The following is a 20,986-nucleotide window of genomic DNA, read 5'->3' on the forward strand; positions in this document are numbered from 1 at the left end:
ATGAGGCTGTGGCATTGTTTCAATCACACACATCAGTAACCTGTTTATGAGTGATCGATAATGGTGGTCTCTGGAGGGGTGGTGTATGCGACAGGGCTTGTTGACATAGAGAGAGGCATGATTAACCCTAACACGGCAGGCTCCCTGACTCATTCTCGCAGAATCAAAATCAATATTTTCTCTCTGCGCCACACCCACCAACCACAACCCCCCGCTCTCAAGCCGCAGACGCACCCGAAGACAAGCGCTCGACTTACCGACGTGTACAGGTATCCCTCGCTGTTCATGGCCAAGTACAGCTTCGTCTGCACCCCTTGGATAGCAACCACACGGAGCCCCACAGGGATGAGGTTGAACATGGCTGCAGGAGACACCAAGATAAATAAACCACTGAGATGTGCCGACAGCCAACCAAACACTTTGATTAACATTCTCTCATGCATTTCGTAAAACCCCTCATCCCCAGTTAGCTGAATAACCCCAGAAAGGAATAGAATAGTTTCTAAGGACAAACCTTGTTAGATGAAAACTCGGGGAAGAGACTGAATTGAGAAACCCAGAGTTCACCCTCTAGGTCCTTTCACTGGCACACTAATGTGCTTCTTGATCATGAACTCTTGACAAAGACCAACAAGCCATTAAGGAGTTATAGTGTTAGTCCTGTGAACTGTGGAACCATAAATTAGCTGGTTGGAGCCGATACTGGAATGTTCTGAGGTCTTTGACATTTTGAAGCACAGGCAACAGGTTAAAAAGATTACTTGCACATTTATCGGACTCCACCAAATGCAGGACACCAACACACAGTGTACTGGACATCAGTAGATTTAAGTATCTAACCTTAAAGGATTCACTGGATTTCAAAATGTGCCTTAATCCTAGAGAACACTAGTAACACTTTCCTATGCTGTGTGTTTCCCCTATGCTAAATGTGTTTTACATTGGAAGCTTTTGCTTGCTTTGTTAATTCTGGTAGCCGCTGACCCCACGCCCTCCTCTCCTGACCCACCCCCTCCTCCTCTCTTAGCCCCATCCTCCTCTCGTGACCCCACCCCTCGTCTAATGACCCACCCCATCCTCCTCTCGTGACCCCACCCCTCCTCTCGTGACCCCACCCCTCCTCTCCTGACCCACCCCCTCCTTCTCTCTTAACCCCACCCCCTCTTCTCCTGACCTGCCCCATCCTCCTCTCTTGATCCCACCCCTCCTTGTCTTATGACTCCTCCTCCTCCTCTTCAACCCCGTGAGGCTTGTCCAACACAGGGGGCCTGTGAGGGGTTGATTCACTTCAACCCTTTAAAGATCAGCGCACAGAGCAATCAACATAACTCAAATGTATGTAAATTGAAGAGTTTATCCAAAGGCAGAAAACAACGCTGAAAGCAAGATTAAAAGCTGTGTTTCAAGATGCTCCCACACCTCTTGCGTAGGGCAGTCGACTGTCACAGCAAACCTGTTTACTGACAGCATGAACCCCTTGTCATCCAGACTGTTTGTTGACTTTGCCGTCGGTGCTGCACTGAGAATTCTCTCAGAACAGGTGGCTGTGGAAAACGGAGTTGGTGGGCAGGTAAGGATACACATGGGAAACATGGGTAAAAAAAACACCTTCACGTGTCAGGAAATGGAGAGAGATATAAAATGATCATGGCACTGGACTGCTTGTAGTGGCATCTAAACGTCCCCAAGCTCACTGATAAAACCTGCCCAAGTGCTGTAGTGGCCACAATAGTGTCTTCCTGCTTCCCTTGCCCCACACAGGCCTCTCGGGCCCCACTGAGCTCCAGGGGTACTCACAGGCTCGCAGAGGGGAAGGAACAAGGGGGAAACAGACCCAGAGGCACAGTGGCCAGCTTTCCTCGTACCTGTGCCGTTAGTGAAAACTCTCTCTGTCATCATTGACAGCAAGCTGTTAGATGGGGCTGCAGCTGCAGCTGCCTGCCGGCTCTTCAGCTCAAACTCGCTGGACCTGGCCAGCCCTTCCAAGAGAAACCCCTGCTGTAGGCCAGCTGTCAAGGGCACAGCACACCCTCCTCTGAGCTCAGCTGCACACTCTACAGCTGTCCCCTGCACCTCGCAGGCAGGGCTGGCATGACATTTGTTCAGTAAAAAATAAAATGTCTACTTTTGTCGATGCATATCCAGGGTTTAAAGTACAGTTCTGTTAAATAACACAGTGGCTATTTTCACCCTTTCCATTTAAAATTAGATTTGCACCTTTTCCACTACAAAGCCCATGTCTACATAATTACATAATTTAGTCGTATACTTTTGCCTTTTCTTAAAACCAGTTGGGCAATGCAGAAGCCAAGCTCAAGGCTGAAGCCAGACCTGGTTAAATGATGCATTGGTAATTGAACAAGAAGCTTTTAATTTTCTTACTTCTAGATGTGAGGTTCTCCCTAGCACAAATATGATTCATCACCTCAACTAATGCTCAAACCACAGCACGCACAGATTCCATATAACTTTTATTATGACACAGAGGGCAAACCGGGAGGAATGGCTCATTAAGATCTCAAACAGATGGTGCAAACACAGTATATAGCTAATGGCTGTTTCCACCGAAGTACTACAAATAATAAAAGAAACAGAGAGGATTTCCACGTTAGGGGGACAGGTCACTCTGGCTTTATAATGCAGGCAATTAACTGTACTCCGTATCCAGACGTGCTGGGCTGGAGCACACTGCAAGGACCGGCTCGAGGGCAGCTGAGGCTGTGTGGAGATAAAGGTGTTCTGCAGTATGAAAGACTGTTGCCATCCCATCAGCCTGCCTGTGTCACCTCCTCTGGGTCCCTGCTGAAGAGTGTATCTGTGCTCCTAAGTGCATTCTCGCTGGTAGCTGTAAAACCACATCACAAAACTAAACACGTAGTCTTCTAAACTTCATTTCAAAAGGATTACTGTCATTCCACAGGGATTTCAAGGGAAACATCAATTATATCTACCTTACACTGTGTCTGACTGGGAGGGCGGGCCTTATAAATGATCCCCTACAGAACGTGAACAGCGACAGACTTCATTGAAAGAGGAACCCTTATGAGCAACTCATCTTATGCTAAAGTTATAAAACACTACTCATGTGGCTTCATCAGTGCCTTGGAGATAGTGAATGAGAATTTTTAAGTACCATGAATATTTTATTGCCAGTTTCTCTCATGAACAAGACCGAAGTTGTGCTTCTTTCATTTCCATTAGTTATAAGTGCTTCAGTATCATTTGGCTAGGAAATTTACTTGAAACAAAAATCCATTCGTTTTGGGGCATGCTGTGATAATTAGCCCCAGTGCCGAAGACTTGAGATTGAAATTGTCACTCACCTAGGAAAACATTCAAACCACTAACGCAACTTCATCCGAGACTTAAACCTCTCCTTGGGCTTCATTCTCTGAATGATTACTTTCATCCATCAATCAATCAATGTTTATTTATCAAAAGCACAACAATACAGCGTGCAGCAGTAGTTGCTGACAACGTAATGTCACAGAGCCATATGTAGTCCAGCCCAAACAAACTCATCACAGGGCACAACAGGTAGTTTCCGGTACTATAGCCTGAATCAAGGACGCAGTGAATTAGTGCAGATTAAAGTTAAAAACCACTAAGAATCAGAAGCAAAGTGAGGATATGTTATTTTCAAACGAAATCAACTGGAAACCCTGAGGCATTGCACACAAACCCAAAATTAACTAAATTTCTGATGTTGCTTTAGTGCACATTAAAATGCCCGATTGGTCCGCTCTGTGTGATAACAGGGCAGCACAGTGGCCTGGACTTGGCTTCCTGCAGAAAGCGGAGATGGGCAGCCTCCCTGTGCCGCTGGACAAGAGGACCCTGTTTAAGAAAAGGAGCAGCACTGGCCTGAGGCTTGACCTCTGTGTGGGTGCCCTCTCCCACTATCACTCAAGATCTGGGAGGTCGGTACCACTGTCGCCATGGAGATCACAGCATCCGCAGGCTAATAATGCTATTGCTGTTATGGTGAGACAGCTCGACATTTTAGGGGCTGTTTCCCTTTTTAAAGGAAAGATCATAAACAAATGATCTTTTAAAGTGTACACAAAGTGCAAAGTGCAAAATCATTATGTGAAGGGAAAAAAAAACAGATGTGCAAAATGAATACATTTCTCTTGCATCTAGCAGCACACATTCTAGACCTCACATTATCACAATGAATCACCCACTGTTGGCATGCAAGCCCTGTCTACAGAATTTGATGTTGATGTAATTCTGATGTGGCTTATTTCTGTGGTTATGTGTGATGTTCAAGCCAAGTGGTTCTAAAGCTCTTTTTTCCCCATCAGCATGAGTGATCTATACAGTAGTGTGCATCACAGGGTATTAATATCTGATAAGTACCCACCCTGCAACATGTCTAATTGAATTGATGCTAATTGCTGCCACCAGCATGTCACATCCGCTTAATGCAGCCATGATATAACAGGGATTAAATTAGCTTTGACAGTGTCCTCAATGTTAGAAATAAAAGCCTAATGAGATGCACAGGTCATGTCTGCTTGACAGATAGCTGCATCAGGACAAAACTGTGTTTTGTCTGGGTATCATCACACGGTGAAGTATGGAACTATAAAACAGCCTATGGTTTGGTTCACATACAGTATTATTAAATACACCTGCCAAGACAGAGACAAACAAAGAAAAGCAACAAATTGTAGAATGAGCGATAAACAATTTAAATCAATAACAGAATAAATGCATGGAAACAAAACTCCTTTCACATGGTTTGTATTAGTGTATTTTTAAATAAAAAACGTCAGTGCACACAATGAATGAATGGAAGGGGTCATGCTTAATGCAATAAAAAGTGTCTCTGAGCCTGGCTCCTCTTATACAATACTTGAGCTATGGTTCATCAGTACACAGTTAGGTCCTATTCTGCTGCATCCCAGCAGCAGTCTCTATCCTTTGCTCTGGTCTTGGCTTTGTAAAGAAGACAGCATAAGAGTTATAAAGCAATGCCACTTGACCTTGGACAGTCCTAGCCTCAACAGTTGACACACGCAGATCTCTCTGCTGCTCAGGCCTCTACTGTCTGTGGGGGGGCAGTGGAGTCTTACAGAGCGGCCTTGTTGCATGATGCTTCTGCCGCAGCTGTGCAAGTCTGGGGATCTTTTTGCCGGTAGCTTAGAGGGGTGTTGGGACCTTCAACCCCATCATCGTGCAGGATTAATTTCAAGGCACTGCTGAGATAATACTGTATTTGACAGCCTGTCAACTAGCTGCCCTACATAGCAGTCCTCAAAGACGTCTTGTCTCTTAACGGGAGCAGCCATCACTGCAATCTGACCCACTTCTGATCTCAACTCAGTGGATTTTCAGCTTTTTCTAAAAATTAAAAAAAACAACAACTGATTAACTGAACGATACCCCATCCTCCTCCTCCTCAGTGAACGCCCAGGCCTGCAGGGGCAGCCCGTGGGCTCGGTGGCTCGTAATCAGCTAGACTGGCTGCCAGTGCTGGCCTGGTGGGCAGGAGTCAGCAACAAGGTTTCCAGCAGGTAAAACCTCCGCCTGGAGCCCATGTGCTCTGACACAGAGCATGTACAAGTCCTGACTGTCACTGCCCCAGACTTTGCTGATTGCAGGATCAGAGTTGCACATTTCATTCCTATCATGCTTTATCAGACAATCTGGTTCCAGTGGAGAACTTATAACACTGGCCTGGTATAGCCCACTTTGACCCATCTGTTCACAGTCACAGATGTCTGTCTCAGGTGTGAAATGTAATAATAGAGAAAATACATCACTAGTGCCTTGATTTTCTTCAGTATGCTCTCTCAGGCAATTCTTTCTCTTCTGGCTATCAGCTCTTAAAATCAGCGTGCAGAAATTACAGTGCCACTTCATACACAGAAGGGGTACTGTGGCTTACTGGTCAGCCTATATTTCTATCCCAAGCACTGATTTCATAAGAGCTTTTACATGAAGGCGTTGTCCTGTGTTTTTGGTTCTAAACATAATTCATAAGGGAGGTACTTCCAGCTCAGATTGACACACATCTGTTTTCTAACAAGAAGGCTGTGTGGTTGTGCAAGGTGAACAGACAGTGAATGGCAGGCAATGTGTGGTACCTGTGGGCTGTAAACTCATAGACATTCAATTGCAGACAGATTCAACAGACTACGGTTAGTGCTCATTCACAGGACTTTACAGTATGCAATTCACCCAATCACTGCTCCGCCATGCCATTGACAGTGGCAATGTAGCAGGGCCGTAAGAGTGAGAGACTGTAACCCAGGAGAAACACTGAAAAGGCTCGTCACGGAACCAGAGTGCACGTTAAAAAAGTCTCACCTACTGGATCTGAGCCAATTGAAGTGGAAAAATAAAAATTGCTGCCAGCCTTTTTAGAAAGGAACTGTGCATCAGGATCATGTGCATTAGTTTGACATGCACCTCACTGGTAAGAGCTAGACAGCGGCGCTGCTCACACTGGCCAGAGGCCCCCTGAGAAAGCGGAGAAGGGGAGACAGGCAGGCAGCGTGCGGTGCAGGCGGCGGGATTCAGGGGGAGCCCGTGATGGTGTGAACCCCCGAGCGGCAGCGAGCTGGAAGAAGCCACAGGGACAAGGAGACGCGTTTCCTCCCACTTACTGTAGCCATTGTCCTCCTCCTTCGTCCCGTCGATGGTGCCATCGGCCTGCAGCTGCAGATGGAAGCCCTGCCGGCTGTACAGCTTCGTCACGATGCCTTTCAGCTGGGGCTCTGCAGAGACAAGATGAGCGTCACTGCTGGACTTGAAGAACTGGAACACGGCAGTGACATGTTTCTTCAACCCCTTCAAGTCCAGCCTGACAGACTTCTCTTTCATCTTTGCTGTACACACTGGTACTATTCCCCACATGCCAGCAACAAAGTCAATGTGACCTGCTATGGCTTACCACACTTTGATCTTCGCTTCTCATTTGTAAAGACTTCTCAAGGTTTGCTTGCACTATATAAGCTTTCTGTTCCACATGCCTTCTATCTGAATCCTTTCCAGATGGAAACAGACAGCCTCCTCCTAATTAAATTTTGGTTTGTGGTTTCCAGTAGGCAGCACAGGACAGATCTACTCACTTGCCAAAACATTCCATTTGTGTACAGTTTTATACATTGTAGCTTGTCAACACTGCAAAAAAAACAGATTTGTGCTTCACATTTTTGCATTTATTTTTTAATGTAATGAATTACGAAAAGGATTATTCATGAACAGGAGAAAAACAATTGAACACTAATAATTCACAATATAAGAATCCCAGCCATAATGTATATCAGAAAGTTGTTTTTCCTGGTGAGGGAACAAGGTGAGTTGCCACAAACCTGAATAAAAACATCACATTCATGTTTTTTTTCCCCATTCAGGTGCAATCTAGAGACTGTCTATGAATCACACAGGTTACAATGGCAAAGCAAAAAAAAAAAAGCTTTTAGTGCTTATTTCCCATTCAATTCAATATGAATCAAAGAAATAACAAAACTCGGAGACATTTACGTCAATTACTAACAAGATCAAGAGTAATTGAATAATTGGAAATGTGGAAGGCTTGTGCATTTATGGTTCTCATCTTCAGATATTATCTAATCGATTTACTAAATCCAATTTGTAGCATTAAACAACTCCGTGTCCTGGTATTGAAAACATGGTGCTGCTCTGGTGCTATAGCAAGCTGTTGAAAGATGAGTTCCCTTCACTGTGAGATACGGCATGGACCATCGAGAGCGCTGTGCTGATAAGGTCAGCAGCACATGGGGCTCACTGCTCACTGCTCCTATTTAATATTCTAACTGCGATTGGAGAAAAGAGTCAATGAAGCAACACAGACATAAAAGGAGCAGGTACCAACATCCCAGAGTGTCATTTCTTTCTGGTTAGAACGGGGAATACTTATAAAGCAGGAGTACCTCGAGAGGAATAAAAAACAAGAGCCATACTACTTTATCTTAGCCAGGACAGCGCGCTTCAAATGACAAATGTCCATTGCACTCCTGCTAAAAGGCTCAAAAACTTAACAAGCGGTTAAGATTCTGTTTCACAAGATGCACATTATGTAATCAGCCAGCTCAGTCATATCCCCAGCTTACCAAATGTGTTTTGCAGCAGCACAGGAGTAGAGGAACTGTTCACTCTTAGTGGGTCTGAGAATATACAATACACTGCAGTGGATTTCACATTGATATTGCCATTGAGGCAGACCAGAACAGGCAATTTCCACACAATGAGGGCTTATTAAAAAGTTGCTGCAGTGCTGTCTTGTAAAAGACATTCCAATCTACATTTTCTTTGGAGAAGCGTGGGTCACACAAACCACAATGATTATTATTCATAAAAACAGCCCAGGAAAAGCAGAGGCCTAAATTCTGCTAAATAAAGTACTGTATATACAGTATAGAGTATTATATTCGTGCCATTACTTATACAAGATGCTATTGTTTTCCAGCATACACATAAACAAATGCAAGTATTTTGGAACTACTTCAGTGTTTTATCTGCAATGAGGGCTTTTCATCTTTCAAATGTGCATTAAACCCTTTTTCGGAGGCATAGTCTGGAGGATTTTTCTGCTCTGAAATGTGTTCGTTCAATCCCATTACCAAACGAGGACACAGTCAAGGAAGCCATTTTAACACAATTTATGATGGTTGAATACAGGCTTATTAAAGTAAAGTAACATCTGGTAGAGTTTTCTCCAGGAACCCCAGTTTGTGACAATAATTGTGATTATGAAGTCAATGACTTTGATATTTTATGAGTAATATAATGGTTCCCATATGAATACTGTTTATTTGCAATTTTAATACAAAACATTCTAAAAGCTTTTTATTTAAAAGTATAATAGCCTTTAGCCTAGAAGTGATGTAGGGATTTGGGTGCTGAGACAGAAACAGTTCTTATGAATTTACAGATGTGATGTATGGGAGTACAGAACAAGCTACCCAGCCATGTTGTTGATGCCTATACCAAGATCCCCGAGATTGAAGAAACAGCTGGATGACATTCTTGGAAGAATTAACTACTAACTGCCAAAAGGGGCTACATGGGCCATATGGCTTCTTCTCATTTGTAACCTTTCTTATGCCATTAGTGGTTAAATCTCTGAGAAGTCGACAAAATATACTGATCAGGAATATCTGTGCTCTGTAATACAGTAAACAAGAATGTCCGTACTCTATAAAGACACAATGAAGAATGTCTGTGCTACAGTACCATGCTTGTTTGAAGCGTGAATTATGGCTGTATAGATTACTGTAAATTACACAACACAATAACAGGACTGTAGTGGAACTGCTGATCAGTATCCAAACAGCAGCCCTTGAAGGAACTGGGAAAATGAGTTTTAATGATTAAACAGAACACTCTGCAGCAACTGTCCCGTGGTCTAGTCAGTGAAACACGAAGACATGTTTTATAATTGTCAGGAGATGTTTCAAGACAATAGACAGTCGTTCAGAGCCTGAGTTAAATGATTTTCCAGTGTGCACTTCACTCTACTGTAAGGTTTAGACAGGAGAAGGAAAAAAGTCCAAAAAGAGAGCAAAACTGCAGGGGCCCACAGCATGTTTATTTCTAACCTTCTAAAAACAGGAGTTACAGTGAGCCGCAATCAATTAGGACATGTCAGAATAAACTTCTGAAAACCACACGCCATGTATATTATACTGGGAGAAGAAAAACATCATATCCAGACTCTCCTTTCCAAGTTAACGTTTCAAATAGAGGACGTTAATGTCCAGCAATTAAACCAGGTAATTTTAACCACAGGGCACAGTCAAATGTCACGTTCCCAGCGCTTCTCGCCAGTAAGAATTAGCCCAGTCAGGAGGATGGAGGTAATATTGATGATGGTGAGGATGATTGATGATACTGATGAGGATGAGGATGGGGATGATGAAGAAGAAGGTGGTGACAATTAACGTGATGAAGTCGGCTAATAAAAACACTTCCGACCTGGCCGCCTCCTCCTACGTTTCTTCGAGCCGAAAAGCTTGACCCTGGAGAAAACGCTCAGCCGGCTGGTTTTCTCGCAGGTGCCTTTGGCTTTGTTGGGGCTGCTCACGCATCGGCAGGCGTTAGATTTCTCCCGCTCCCTCGCCTGCCGCTTCTGCCGAATAAGGGAGCTGGCAATCGCCGCAGCCATCGACAGCTTGACGGTTTTTGTGATGAGCAAACTCACAGAGGGAAAAAAAAACCGAACCTCTCCTCGCTCCACGGGCCGCTCGAGTTCTATTGAAAAATGAAGAGTAATCCACAAGAGGCTTTAAGCGCGTAAGGTAGTCATTTCATAACTGTCGAAGATGTTTTCCGCATTCAAAACCGGGGGATCGCACAGGTGCTCCCGCTGTACTTAACACTGAATCGCCAGTTCAAAGGTGCTCGTGTTTTATATTTCACAGGAGGCAGCAGTGCATGGTCTCCTCGGCGAATTTGATCCTCCCCAAAACGCAGACAGGCGCGCTTCCATTCAGAAAGCGCTAATTCTAGCGACACGGGGTAAGAGAGGCGCTTCGCCTGCACAGCTGTGTGTCATTGTCTGAGCAACGCAACTCTTAGCGCCCGTCATGCTGAAAAGAAGCCCGCAGCTCATTTTAAAACGCGGATCCAGTGGCTTATCAACTGGTTCAGGTACGCAGCCAGGAAAAAAACACCTGTTAGCCGGTAGAAAGGGAGCGCATTTTCCCTGCTGGTTTTGCTTTTCTCAGACAGACATGGATGTTGTTTCAGTGGTAGGAGAACACGGGAGAGGGAAAAAAAAAGTCACTGTAGCGGAGCGAATCCGACCAACCGAGATGGATCCCGCGCCACCTTTCCTCCCCCCTCCTTGATGTTGTGTCAAGTCGAGAGAAGACAGCTGAAAAACATTTCAAACGCGCTGCCCGGCGGAGCCACAGCCCGCACAAGCGCCCCCAGCCGCCTCCCCGCAGGACCCAATGCAGCAGCTGCGAGGGGCAGAGGAACGCGCGGTGTCCGGGAGGCGCACAGACCACCGACCGCCGACCCGACAGCTACAGTCCTTTTATCCCCGCAGCGCCGAAAACAAAAATCTAACGGTTACAAGGCGAGGAAGGGGGGAAAAAAAAACAGAACAGCACAGAAAATCGATCTTTTGTTTACACCGTCTTCACGTCTTCCCTAACTGCAGACCCCGCTGTCGAAAGCCGCAGGAGTAGAAACACACCCACGTCTTCCCACAAGGCGGTTATCACAGGTGCGGCAGGAGCGAACGCCGACGATTCTTTACATTAAAATACACGGCGAGAATCCAGTCCTGGAGAGCTCCACGGCGCGGTCCTCGGTGCCCGACTGCGCTACCCAGCTCGACACACCGCGATGTGCAGAGAGATGTATTCCACACCTGCTCCCCTGAGCGGCACAGCAAGACTGTGACAGACACCCAAACAAACGTGACCGCGGTAATCAAATACCTCCAAAGAGACACAGCAACTGTGTCACAACCTGGCAAGCGGCACAGGGTGTTTCAGCGGAGGTTCTGGAGAGAGAGAGGAAAACCAAGCCAGACACGGGCAGATTAAAGAGAACGCCCCCCGCGCCGATACCTTGAAAGCAACAGTTGAAAAAACAAAAAAGGCAAGGGGATTTTAACTCGAAAAAGGCAGCGGCGCCGTGCGCTCTCATATCCAGCACAGAACTGGAATGAACACGTGGCTTGTTATTCGCCAGCGGGTCGCTGGCTCTTGTCTGTGAAGCTGCACGTTGCTACACCAGTGGAATATTTGCTTAGAATTAGACGGCGCCAGTTGTTCGTGAATTGGGTGGTGACGAGCTTTCCGAAATTCCAGGCACGCCGCTGTCTCTCCGTTATCCGTTTGCCTCGGCATCTTTTCCAGCAAAACACGGCTGCTCCTCCTCATTCTTTAAATTAATTAGAATCGCTTTTTTTTTACTTCTGTACCGAGATTCAGCCAAAATAACTTTAAAGCAATTAAAATAGGATTTACAATAGGTCCTGGTGTTCACAATAATTCGGGGTTTAACTAAAACGCATTCAGTATAGGAATGTCAATATAACGGCAGCAGACAGTACACACATGTATTAATAACACCCTTCGCATCTTGACAGAATTGTAAGCGATTGTAAGTTGCTTTATGTTAAAGGCGTCTGTCGAATGAATAAAGGTCAATGCAAAAGAGGTCATCAGGAATGATGCACAGCGCTTCAGGGGCAAACCATCTTCAAAAACTTAATTTTTAACAAACCAACACGCTCATACTGACCGTATATACAGTACATCTGTATTAATACATTTATATTCACATCAACAAAGGACTGATACCTTTAATTTTACCCGTTATGTTTTTTGTGAGAAGAGCTATTACATAATTTCTAATATGTTAATTAACAATGTACTGTACATAACAGATAACCGTGTATCTGTATCAATGTTTCCCATCTGGAGATCCATATAGCGCCGAGGCACGGAATGAGACCCTTGTAGCCTTCAGCTTCTTACTGACAGACAACGTCGCAAAGAAAATCTCCGATTCTCTTAACCGGGCGCTAGGGAGCCGGGCAGGCGCCGCAGAACAGACACACCCAGACGGTACAGTATTGATGCTGCTCTGATCAATTGCTCCAATTCCTGCCCTCGAACAGGCCAAACTCGTTTACCAAGTCAAGCCCAGGTGGTGGGATCGGTTCCAAAGCCGCCACTAGGAGGTGCTAGACCACACATGCTACAAGATCACTTCTCTGAAATGCAGGCAGACCTCCGGCTGAAATTAGTTTTCCGAGTTTAAAACGACAACCTGTTCAACACAAGGTTTAATTGGGCCCTTCATGGGATTGTTCCATCATCCTTAGATAATAATGATGATGATGATGATGATAATAATAATAATAATACAAAACATAATATTGATCTATTTTTTTAATTCTGCTTTGAGGATCTGTCTCTCAAAGATGCGAAGTCCTTTATTTTAGGTCTGCATTAATAACATTGTGAATTCATTAAGAGAATAATTAAAATATTGAATACAATAATCTATTATTATTATTATTATTATTATTAGAGTTATTGTTGTTGGCACAGTACCCGGTCGTAATGCCAGACTCGTAAAGCCCAGGCTGTTCTGCTTTTGATTCGATTACTGAGCCGATAACAACCGGCAGTCTGAGAGCAGCTGCCCGGTGAGCTCGAGAACCGCCGGAAACAAACTCTGGTCGTTGTGTCCACCTTCATCTTTCCGGAGAGGTCAATGTTTTCTGAGAGCGCGAACTCTGACGCACACCGGTCAACATGGCCGCCACGAGTTTTTTTAAAAAAATATTATTAAATATTATTTAATCTGTGACAAAATCACAGTGGCAAAACTGCAGTTATCCCAAAGACAACCACGCAGACACACTCCCTCCTACAAGCTCCGTGCCACCACCCCAAAGACCAAGACTGGTGATTACATTCACTTTAGCAGGGCTAAGTGTGGTTTCAGAATAAACAGGTGTCCTTGATAATAAATCATCCTTACCTCGTCAAAACAACAGTATGTGCTTGCGCTTTTCAGATAAACTTCAATTCACAATTTAATTGCACTTAAGTGTTTTTAAAAGGTCATGGTAGCTTTTTTTCCATGTTATTTGTGGCCCATCTTTGCAATATCCCCACAATGGCGCCACCTACAGTTAACAATATACCACATATAACAGAAAAGTCAAGGACCTGACAACTCGTAAATAAAGGTAATGCACGTTATTTCTGCGTTTAACACGAAAAGCGAACTGTATATTTTTAAAACACATGTCCTATTTGTATAGAGAGTACAACAATGAATATGATTAATTTCTTTTGAGTATTGTATTTCTGTAATCTGGTACCTAGATTAGGGCATTTAATATTTTTAGCTTCATATAATTTGCTTTTTTAACACTAGAAAACTTAACATTTTAAAGTATTTTGGTAGTTGTGAAATCATGATACCTTTGATTACGCATCTGATGTTAAAACTATACTATATGAAGCATGTAAATCGAGCAAAATGTAAACTCGTCTTTTTAACCAAAGAGAAAATCAGCTTTAATAAGACTGCGACAGATTAATCTGGCTAGTGGCTGACAAGACAGCTTTTTCTTAACCTACAGGTTGTGTTTTGAAAAGTGTGGTTGAAACTAAGTATTTTATTTCAATCGTTAAAGTCATGGTGCACAGCGGCTCTAAGTATAGCCTGTAGGATCGATATCGACTCGTTGTTGGGCAGCTTTCAATAGGCAGTGCGTTTGCAGGTATAGAGAAGGACATCTGAGTCCCATACAAAAGGTCAGAAGAAGGAGAAACTAGCCCAATACTTTGGAAATAAATACAGTTTTAGTAATAACTAATATTTTAGGTACAGGTTTACTGCGAAAAACGACCGAATAAATTGTCTATTACCGTATGAACCAAGTCAGTTTAAAAGTGATTTTTTAAGTAAACCTGATTTAAAATCCTCATACTTTTTTATTATTTTAAAGAAAGTTATACTCAAACTGTATCAATTTCAGTACAATCATACCGCGATAGGCCTTTGTCGGAATAACGCAGTTTAAAGTAAACTAGCCTGCTGTCGAGAAAACTGAAACTATTTTAATAGAGAAATTGAATACACGTTTTCAACATTCTTGGGTCTGTTATTATATAAGTTAAAGAAAATAAGTATTTTGAAGTATTCTACAGGTATTTGGCGACAACTGTTACAGCAGAACATTTGTATGATGTCTGATACTTTGTATGAAAGAAAGTAAAATCTATTTCACTAGTAAATTCAGTAAATTAAAATTAAAAAAGCAAATTGGTGCATTAATTTTACTTAGGGCAAGCCATCTCCATTTAAGCAACAGGCTGAACGCAGTCTCAGAAAAGTCTGTAACAGAATACATGACAAGTCGAACCAGTACAAGAGAAACTTTAAATGTGCCACCTTTAAAGGATAAAAAAAATATATATTTTAATATCATAACCGTCTACAGCAAGTTCCTATTATCGGCAGTAACTTCAGCACCTCGGACAGCTCCAGCGCTGGGCGTTGTTCTGAGAAACCCGCAGTTGCGTCGTTAACACAGAGCTGTACAAACGCAGGTCTTCCGACAACAAACCGACGCAGAAATTATCCAGGTTATATACAAAATGCATATTTTAGAAAGTGTCAAACAACTCCAAAAATCAATTCACTAAGTCCAGTTACCACGAACGTTTCCTGTCGGCTATGGTCATGAAATATCGCACAGAAAACAGGCTCCGAACTCGGCGACAACAAAAATGTAAAACGATCAACAATACGTCGAATAAATCACATAGGCAGAAGGTGTCTTACCTGACGTTGATCTCCGCAAAGGAAATGCCATGCTTACCGAAGGAGAAAAGTATTTAAGAGAAGACGATCACTGTCCTAAGGCGTGCGGGATCAGACGGAGTAGATGCTCCGAAGTTTAAGCCATATTTAAAGAAATCTCAGAGGTACCAGCGAGAACCATCAAGCCCATACGAGCGAATACAAAGATCATTAATGGGCATTAGTGACAGGCCATTATGACTTTTAAAATGCTCATTAAAGATTCATTACGAACCACTGTTGATCCGGCAAACACTGGGAAAGCATCCTACTAACCGTACTGTGTCCTCGGGAAGGAGGAAAAATGCAGAAGCTAAACAGTATTTACTCTTCAAGCCGAGAGTCTGTATTACCATTTTCTCGGGTTACAAAAAATTGCTGTAAGATGATCTCCTAATGCACTGAGTAAACCAGTTATGCCTGGCTTTCCACTTTCTAGTGTAAGGCATCAAAGCGAATCAATGAAGATGACAATGAGCATTAGAGGAGCGTTTAAACTATAAAGTTTACTGCCCCATACACTTAGAAACGCTGAATTATTAATCCAACCTAAATGCCACAACAGTTTAGGGATTCTTACTCGGATACTGCTCGGCTTGAAAACGTTACTCGTTTACCGGATGGATTGCCATCATCAATTTAGGAAGAGGCGGTAGAAAAAACACAAAATGTTATTTCTACCGATACCCCCAACCGGCCAGCTATAGTCTGCTATCGATAACACGACTTCGGGTGTCTACAGGACAGAGGTACCGCTGTTTAAAATAATCGGGACTGGAGAAAAGTTCTCGAACAGATGTGAAGGTTTACAGGATTTCAGCGTCGTCTTCAAAGTAAACTACCTCGTTACACATTTTACCGATTTGTAATATTTGAATCAGAACGAATATATTCCAGCAAACTGTCAAATGTAAGTAACTGGTGAAGTCGTAGGTTTAAGTCAGCCTTGAAACTCTGCGTTTAATGCGAACACTTCCCAGCAAGGAGCTAATTGAATGCATTTCCCATATAAACAATGCTTCCCAATGATCGCTAGATGGAGCACATGATTCGCTTTTAACCATTCCTTTCTCCAGGCAGGATTAATGCTGTCGCGCTCGTGTTGACATAAAATGGAGGTGGTTTTAAGGTGACTTATCACCCCATATTTACTAATCCTACTACTGGGCTCCGCACTGACGAACGGCGATCACGTCGAATGACTCTTGCGCCAAGTTTTCATTACATTGTGCTACAAAAAAAATGGGTGGCCTTATTTCTCTTGGCAATAACAGTAAAAGGAGTCCGTTTGTTTTTAAATAACACTCCTAGGACGCCTTCACCACTCAGAATATTCTTCCACTCTAGGAAAAAAACCTCATCACAGAATGTTTGCCCCGATTCTAAGGTCCAGCAGGGGTCTACTGATTCTTTGAATATGGAAACGATGAACTAGGATCTGCTGCAGTGCATCCAGCCCAGAGGCTCTGTGGATGAATGGCAGTGATATGCGATGCCCAAGGGGAGTGTCTACCCCTTACATTGCAACAGGCCCCCAGAGGTTTCAGCCCTCTGCACCCCAGCACACAAACCGGACTCTGTTATTGTAACAAAGAAAACAGAAACTGGTGCATAATGGATATCATGTCCCTTTCTTAACACGTGCTGCTTACCAAGAGAGAAGCTGTGAATCTCATCCAAAGTGATAGCTTGTACCCAGAAGATTTCATCTCGTTACATTAGTGACCGCTCAGAGTAATGATGCACAATGGATACAGCTTTACTGCAAGAAATCCATTATATATACACTGTATATAGACATTTGGTTCAAAGACTGTGGCGTGCGTAGATGGTCTCCTGCTTTCTGTTCTCAGGATGTATTTGATCAGCTGCTGTCTCCTTTCATGAGTTTATGCGTACCTGAGGTCACCTTGCCATATTTGTCTCAGGGCTGCAGAAGCTGCAATGAAACACCCTAACAGTCTAACACCCTAAGCCTGTTCTTTAAACCTCCTCTCACAGCTCGCCAACAGTCAGGATGGGGAATTAACCAGCCGGCCTCTTCGAGGCTCTCCATATGATCATGTCTTTTCCTCCCTGACACACCTTTCTTTCCTCTCTGGTGGGAGGTCAGCGAACTGACAGCAGGTGAGGGAGAATTTCCGTGCAGTCTTCAAGTTCTTAGAGCAAGAGCCCTCCCAGAAGTCTGAGAGCAGTGAAAACTAGGGAGGATCACAGCACCCAGACTGGAACAAGTAGGTGATGGTAAAATATTCATTTTTTCTTCAGTTTTTTGAAGAACTCAAAGTGCAATACAATGGCACACATAACATAACTGAAGTCAAAGTAGAGTGATCTTGTAAAATTAAATTTTACATAAAGAACTATGGTGAAAAGATTTAAGCTTTTGTATTCAAGCAAGATTTTAAAAAGCTAGCAGCTATATAGTCTAATGGATTTGTGTTACTGCCTCTGTTCTAGTGCAGAATATGACTGTTAATAAGGCACGCTATTTTTAGTAGGTGAAATGACTTTTTAAATTGTCAGTTACATGCCACCTGGTGCAAACTCCTCTAAGGTATTTGAGCGTTTCGAAAATGAGGAGCTGGCAGGTGTGCTAGTTTCAGTTCACAGCGACAGGTGGAAGGAGTGCTCTCCTGGCTCCATCTGGCCGAGGACAAACTCTCTCTCTGCCCTGCGATGGGCTGCAGTGGGGGGCTGTCCCACTCACTGTCTTCCTACACCTCAGCCCCGCAGAGCGGAGAAGAAAGCAGGTTGAGATGGGTCCCATTCACTACGGGCATGCAGGCCACATACAAGCACGGAGCACTAATAGCAGTGAAGAGATATTGAGACCCAAATAGAGAAAAGAAGAAACTCAAAGGTAGCACCTACTGTACACTACTGTTGTGGAATAATTAAGTTAGAAATGTCAGCTTCTCCAGGAAATATTTACAGTGGAGTCTGTTCCACGGATGTCTTCCTAATTTTATCGGCAGGGACGTTCACTGTGAGCTTTCACCCTGTCCCCGAGCAAAGGCACGGAGAAAAAACCTAAATAAAAACAGTCAACCTTTGAAACCCGTGGCTCGTCATATTCTGCAGCAACATTTCTGAAGGCGCTCAACACGAAGTAATCCATTAACCTGCTGAGTGACAGTGACGAGATTTCACTGCCACTCTTAAAGAAGGGCAGTGTCCAGCAATGCCTCATGTCTGAGGACAATCACAATGACCTATTTTACCTCCAAGAGCGTGAATCACCAGCACAAATCACAAGCCCAGACTCTTGCAAACATGGAAGATGTACAAAGAGGGACCTAAAGCTTCGGCAGGTGTCTGAATTCCGCCTGCAAGCTGCTTATTGTGAAACTGTAGTGCCAGATTGGTTGATGCTTTCATCCACAGCTAAAACAAACAGGCCACATTGCCACTCCACTGCTGTTGAACAACCACCTTGTGCCAGAAAGGAAATATTAACCGTGAGAGTCCCTTCTCATTATCAGATGGATTTCGCTGCTCAGTCATTCGAAGGAAATCAGGAAACTTCCATGCAAGTTTATTTCCAATTTTAACAATTACATGTCTTCTAGGGCCTTTAGTTAATGTACTGTAGCATTTTCAAGACATTAGATCAAATCTCCGCAGAATAACCCACATAGGAGAGCACACACATAAGACCACTTGTTCATACAGCCTGTACACTCTGAATTGCAATTATGAGGACTGTAAGTGCTTGTATCAACAATACAGGAAGAATCTCCATAAAGGAGCCAGAAAATAATGACATCACTTTGGGCTAGAGAGATGCAATATGGAGTAGGATGCTAGTACCAGATTTGAACACTAGGTGGAAGTAGTGCTGAGCTAACAGAATATATTCAAGGTAGTACGGAGTACTCTGGCCTGTTCATTACTGCTACCTGTAGAACACCTTGGGTGTATTAACAAGTAGCTGAAGGGATATTTTTCATCCTGGCAACTTTAATTTAAATGCGCTTGTAATGAAATAAGAGGTAGAAAGCTGGGACACAGCAATGCAGCAAACACGCAGACCAGGGGGGTGGGACTTAAACTGTTTGGGTTAGGAGCTAGTCCTGACCAGATTAACACTCGATCACCTTCACCATGTAGGCGAAGAAGAGCCAGTGTCCACAGCAGAGTGCTGAGCAGGATCCTACTGGGAAGGAGAAACCGGGTTAGGCTGCAGGTACATCTGTAGAAATCGAGCCTTCTGATCTTCATGCTTTGACCAAGACTGGTTCTATGCAGTTCAGATCACTTACAATATTCCTTAATGTTTCTTCACAGTGAAGATAAAAAATACTTTTTATTGTTCACTGCAGAGAAGGGTGCAGGGGCAGAAACAACATAGCTCTGCTGTGGGTGGTTACAGGCTTACAGAACCGACGGTGACAGTATCATTAACCAACCCACTGGGGTATAAAGGTGATGGGGGCGACCTTTCGATCCATGCTTACAGTGATCACTGATTGAAATTATGCCTGAAGATGTGCTCGCTGCTTCTCGAAACGAAGAGCACAAGAGAAGAGAGCAGACGTGCATGGCGCTGTGCAGCACCCGGTGCTGTCCTGCAGTGTAATGTGCAGTACGTGCGAGCAGGGGGTCAGGGCTGCTCGAGTGCGAGGCAGCGCGCTTGAGGGAACTGTCCAGAGATACCATGGCAATTGTGGGGGTTGTCATGGTGACCGCGGATGTCTCCCATACGGGAGTGTGCATGGATGTGTGTGTGCTGTGCACGTTGGGGGGAGGGATGTGGTGCTCAATGTGCGGTGAACTGCAGGCTGTGTCCTCTCCCTCCCCCTCCTCTTGGGGCCAAGAGCTTTTATTCGCTGCTTGCCTCCTACAATCTGGTCTGTAACGCCACGGGCGTTTCGGTTACAGCTCTGTCGTGCCCGGTCCCCTGGCCCTCTGATTAACAGTGTAGGCCATGACATCCCTGTCAGCATGCCGCTGTATCTCACAATAGCAGGTGGGTGGGAGAGTCTGATGGAGCTGGGAAAGAGCCCTTTGCTCCTGAACAGCTGTGTAGCCAGGGAGTCAAGTGGAGCTGTGTAGCCAGGGAGTCAGAAAAACACATTAAAACACAGTCCCCCACCTGTCTTTTACCCCACTGTACCCCACTTGGTATGACCTGTGCTTTCAGAACCTTTCTTTAAGCTGCATCCCTTCTTCTGTCCCCCAAGTTAACCTTACAGTCCATTGGGGCTTCACGCTTGTCTATATGTCCTGAGAGGAACTATGAAGTCCCAAGTTGTACCAAGTATTGAGTACAGAAAGCCTGCAAATATACCAGAATAATATCTAAGTCATATACCCAGAGCCCTGCCTCACTAGCTGGAAAATGGCACTGTGATCTCTCTCTCTCATGAGAGAGGGCTGGGATCACAGCTGTGCACATTGACTCACACCAAACCAGGAAGAGAAAGTTAGCGGACCTGGGCCTACTGTACACAGGCAGGCAGGGCTAATTTGACCACTCTCCACAGCAATGCCTTTTTTTTCTCAGTTAAACTGTGCTAGACTATTTCCCATTGTTTTTCTCTTCTTTCATGTAGACTGTGTCCACAGAAAGCACAACTAGCTACATAAAGCCACTGCTCTCTATCTGTTTAGAACATGGAGTACAACTACAGGTTAAAAACACTGGAAAGAGCCAGGC

At 44.1% G+C, this 20,986-nt stretch overlaps 1 protein-coding gene across 5 annotated transcripts in view; it reads right to left on the reverse strand.

The window, feature by feature from the left end:
* Positions 1-20,986, reverse strand: part of fgf13a (fibroblast growth factor 13a) — a 125,385-nt gene that overhangs the window by 20,716 nt on the left and 83,683 nt on the right. For 4 of the 5 annotated variants that reach the window (XM_088924732.1, XM_088924729.1, XM_088924733.1 and 1 more), the window contains 2 exons: positions 6,618-6,728; positions 258-361 (listed from right to left, as the gene is read on the reverse strand). In XM_088924732.1, the coding sequence (XP_088780858.1) occupies positions 258-361; positions 6,618-6,728 (215 nt within the window). Of the gene's footprint in view, positions 1-257; positions 362-6,617; positions 6,729-9,951; positions 11,729-20,986 lie in introns of those variants that run through there. The other variant, XM_088924731.1, reaches the window with a different exon arrangement.

Source organism: Atractosteus spatula, chromosome 9, assembly GCF_055471065.1.
Source record: "Atractosteus spatula isolate fAtrSpa1 chromosome 9, fAtrSpa1.hap1, whole genome shotgun sequence".
Taxonomy (NCBI): domain Eukaryota; kingdom Metazoa; phylum Chordata; class Actinopteri; order Semionotiformes; family Lepisosteidae; genus Atractosteus; species Atractosteus spatula.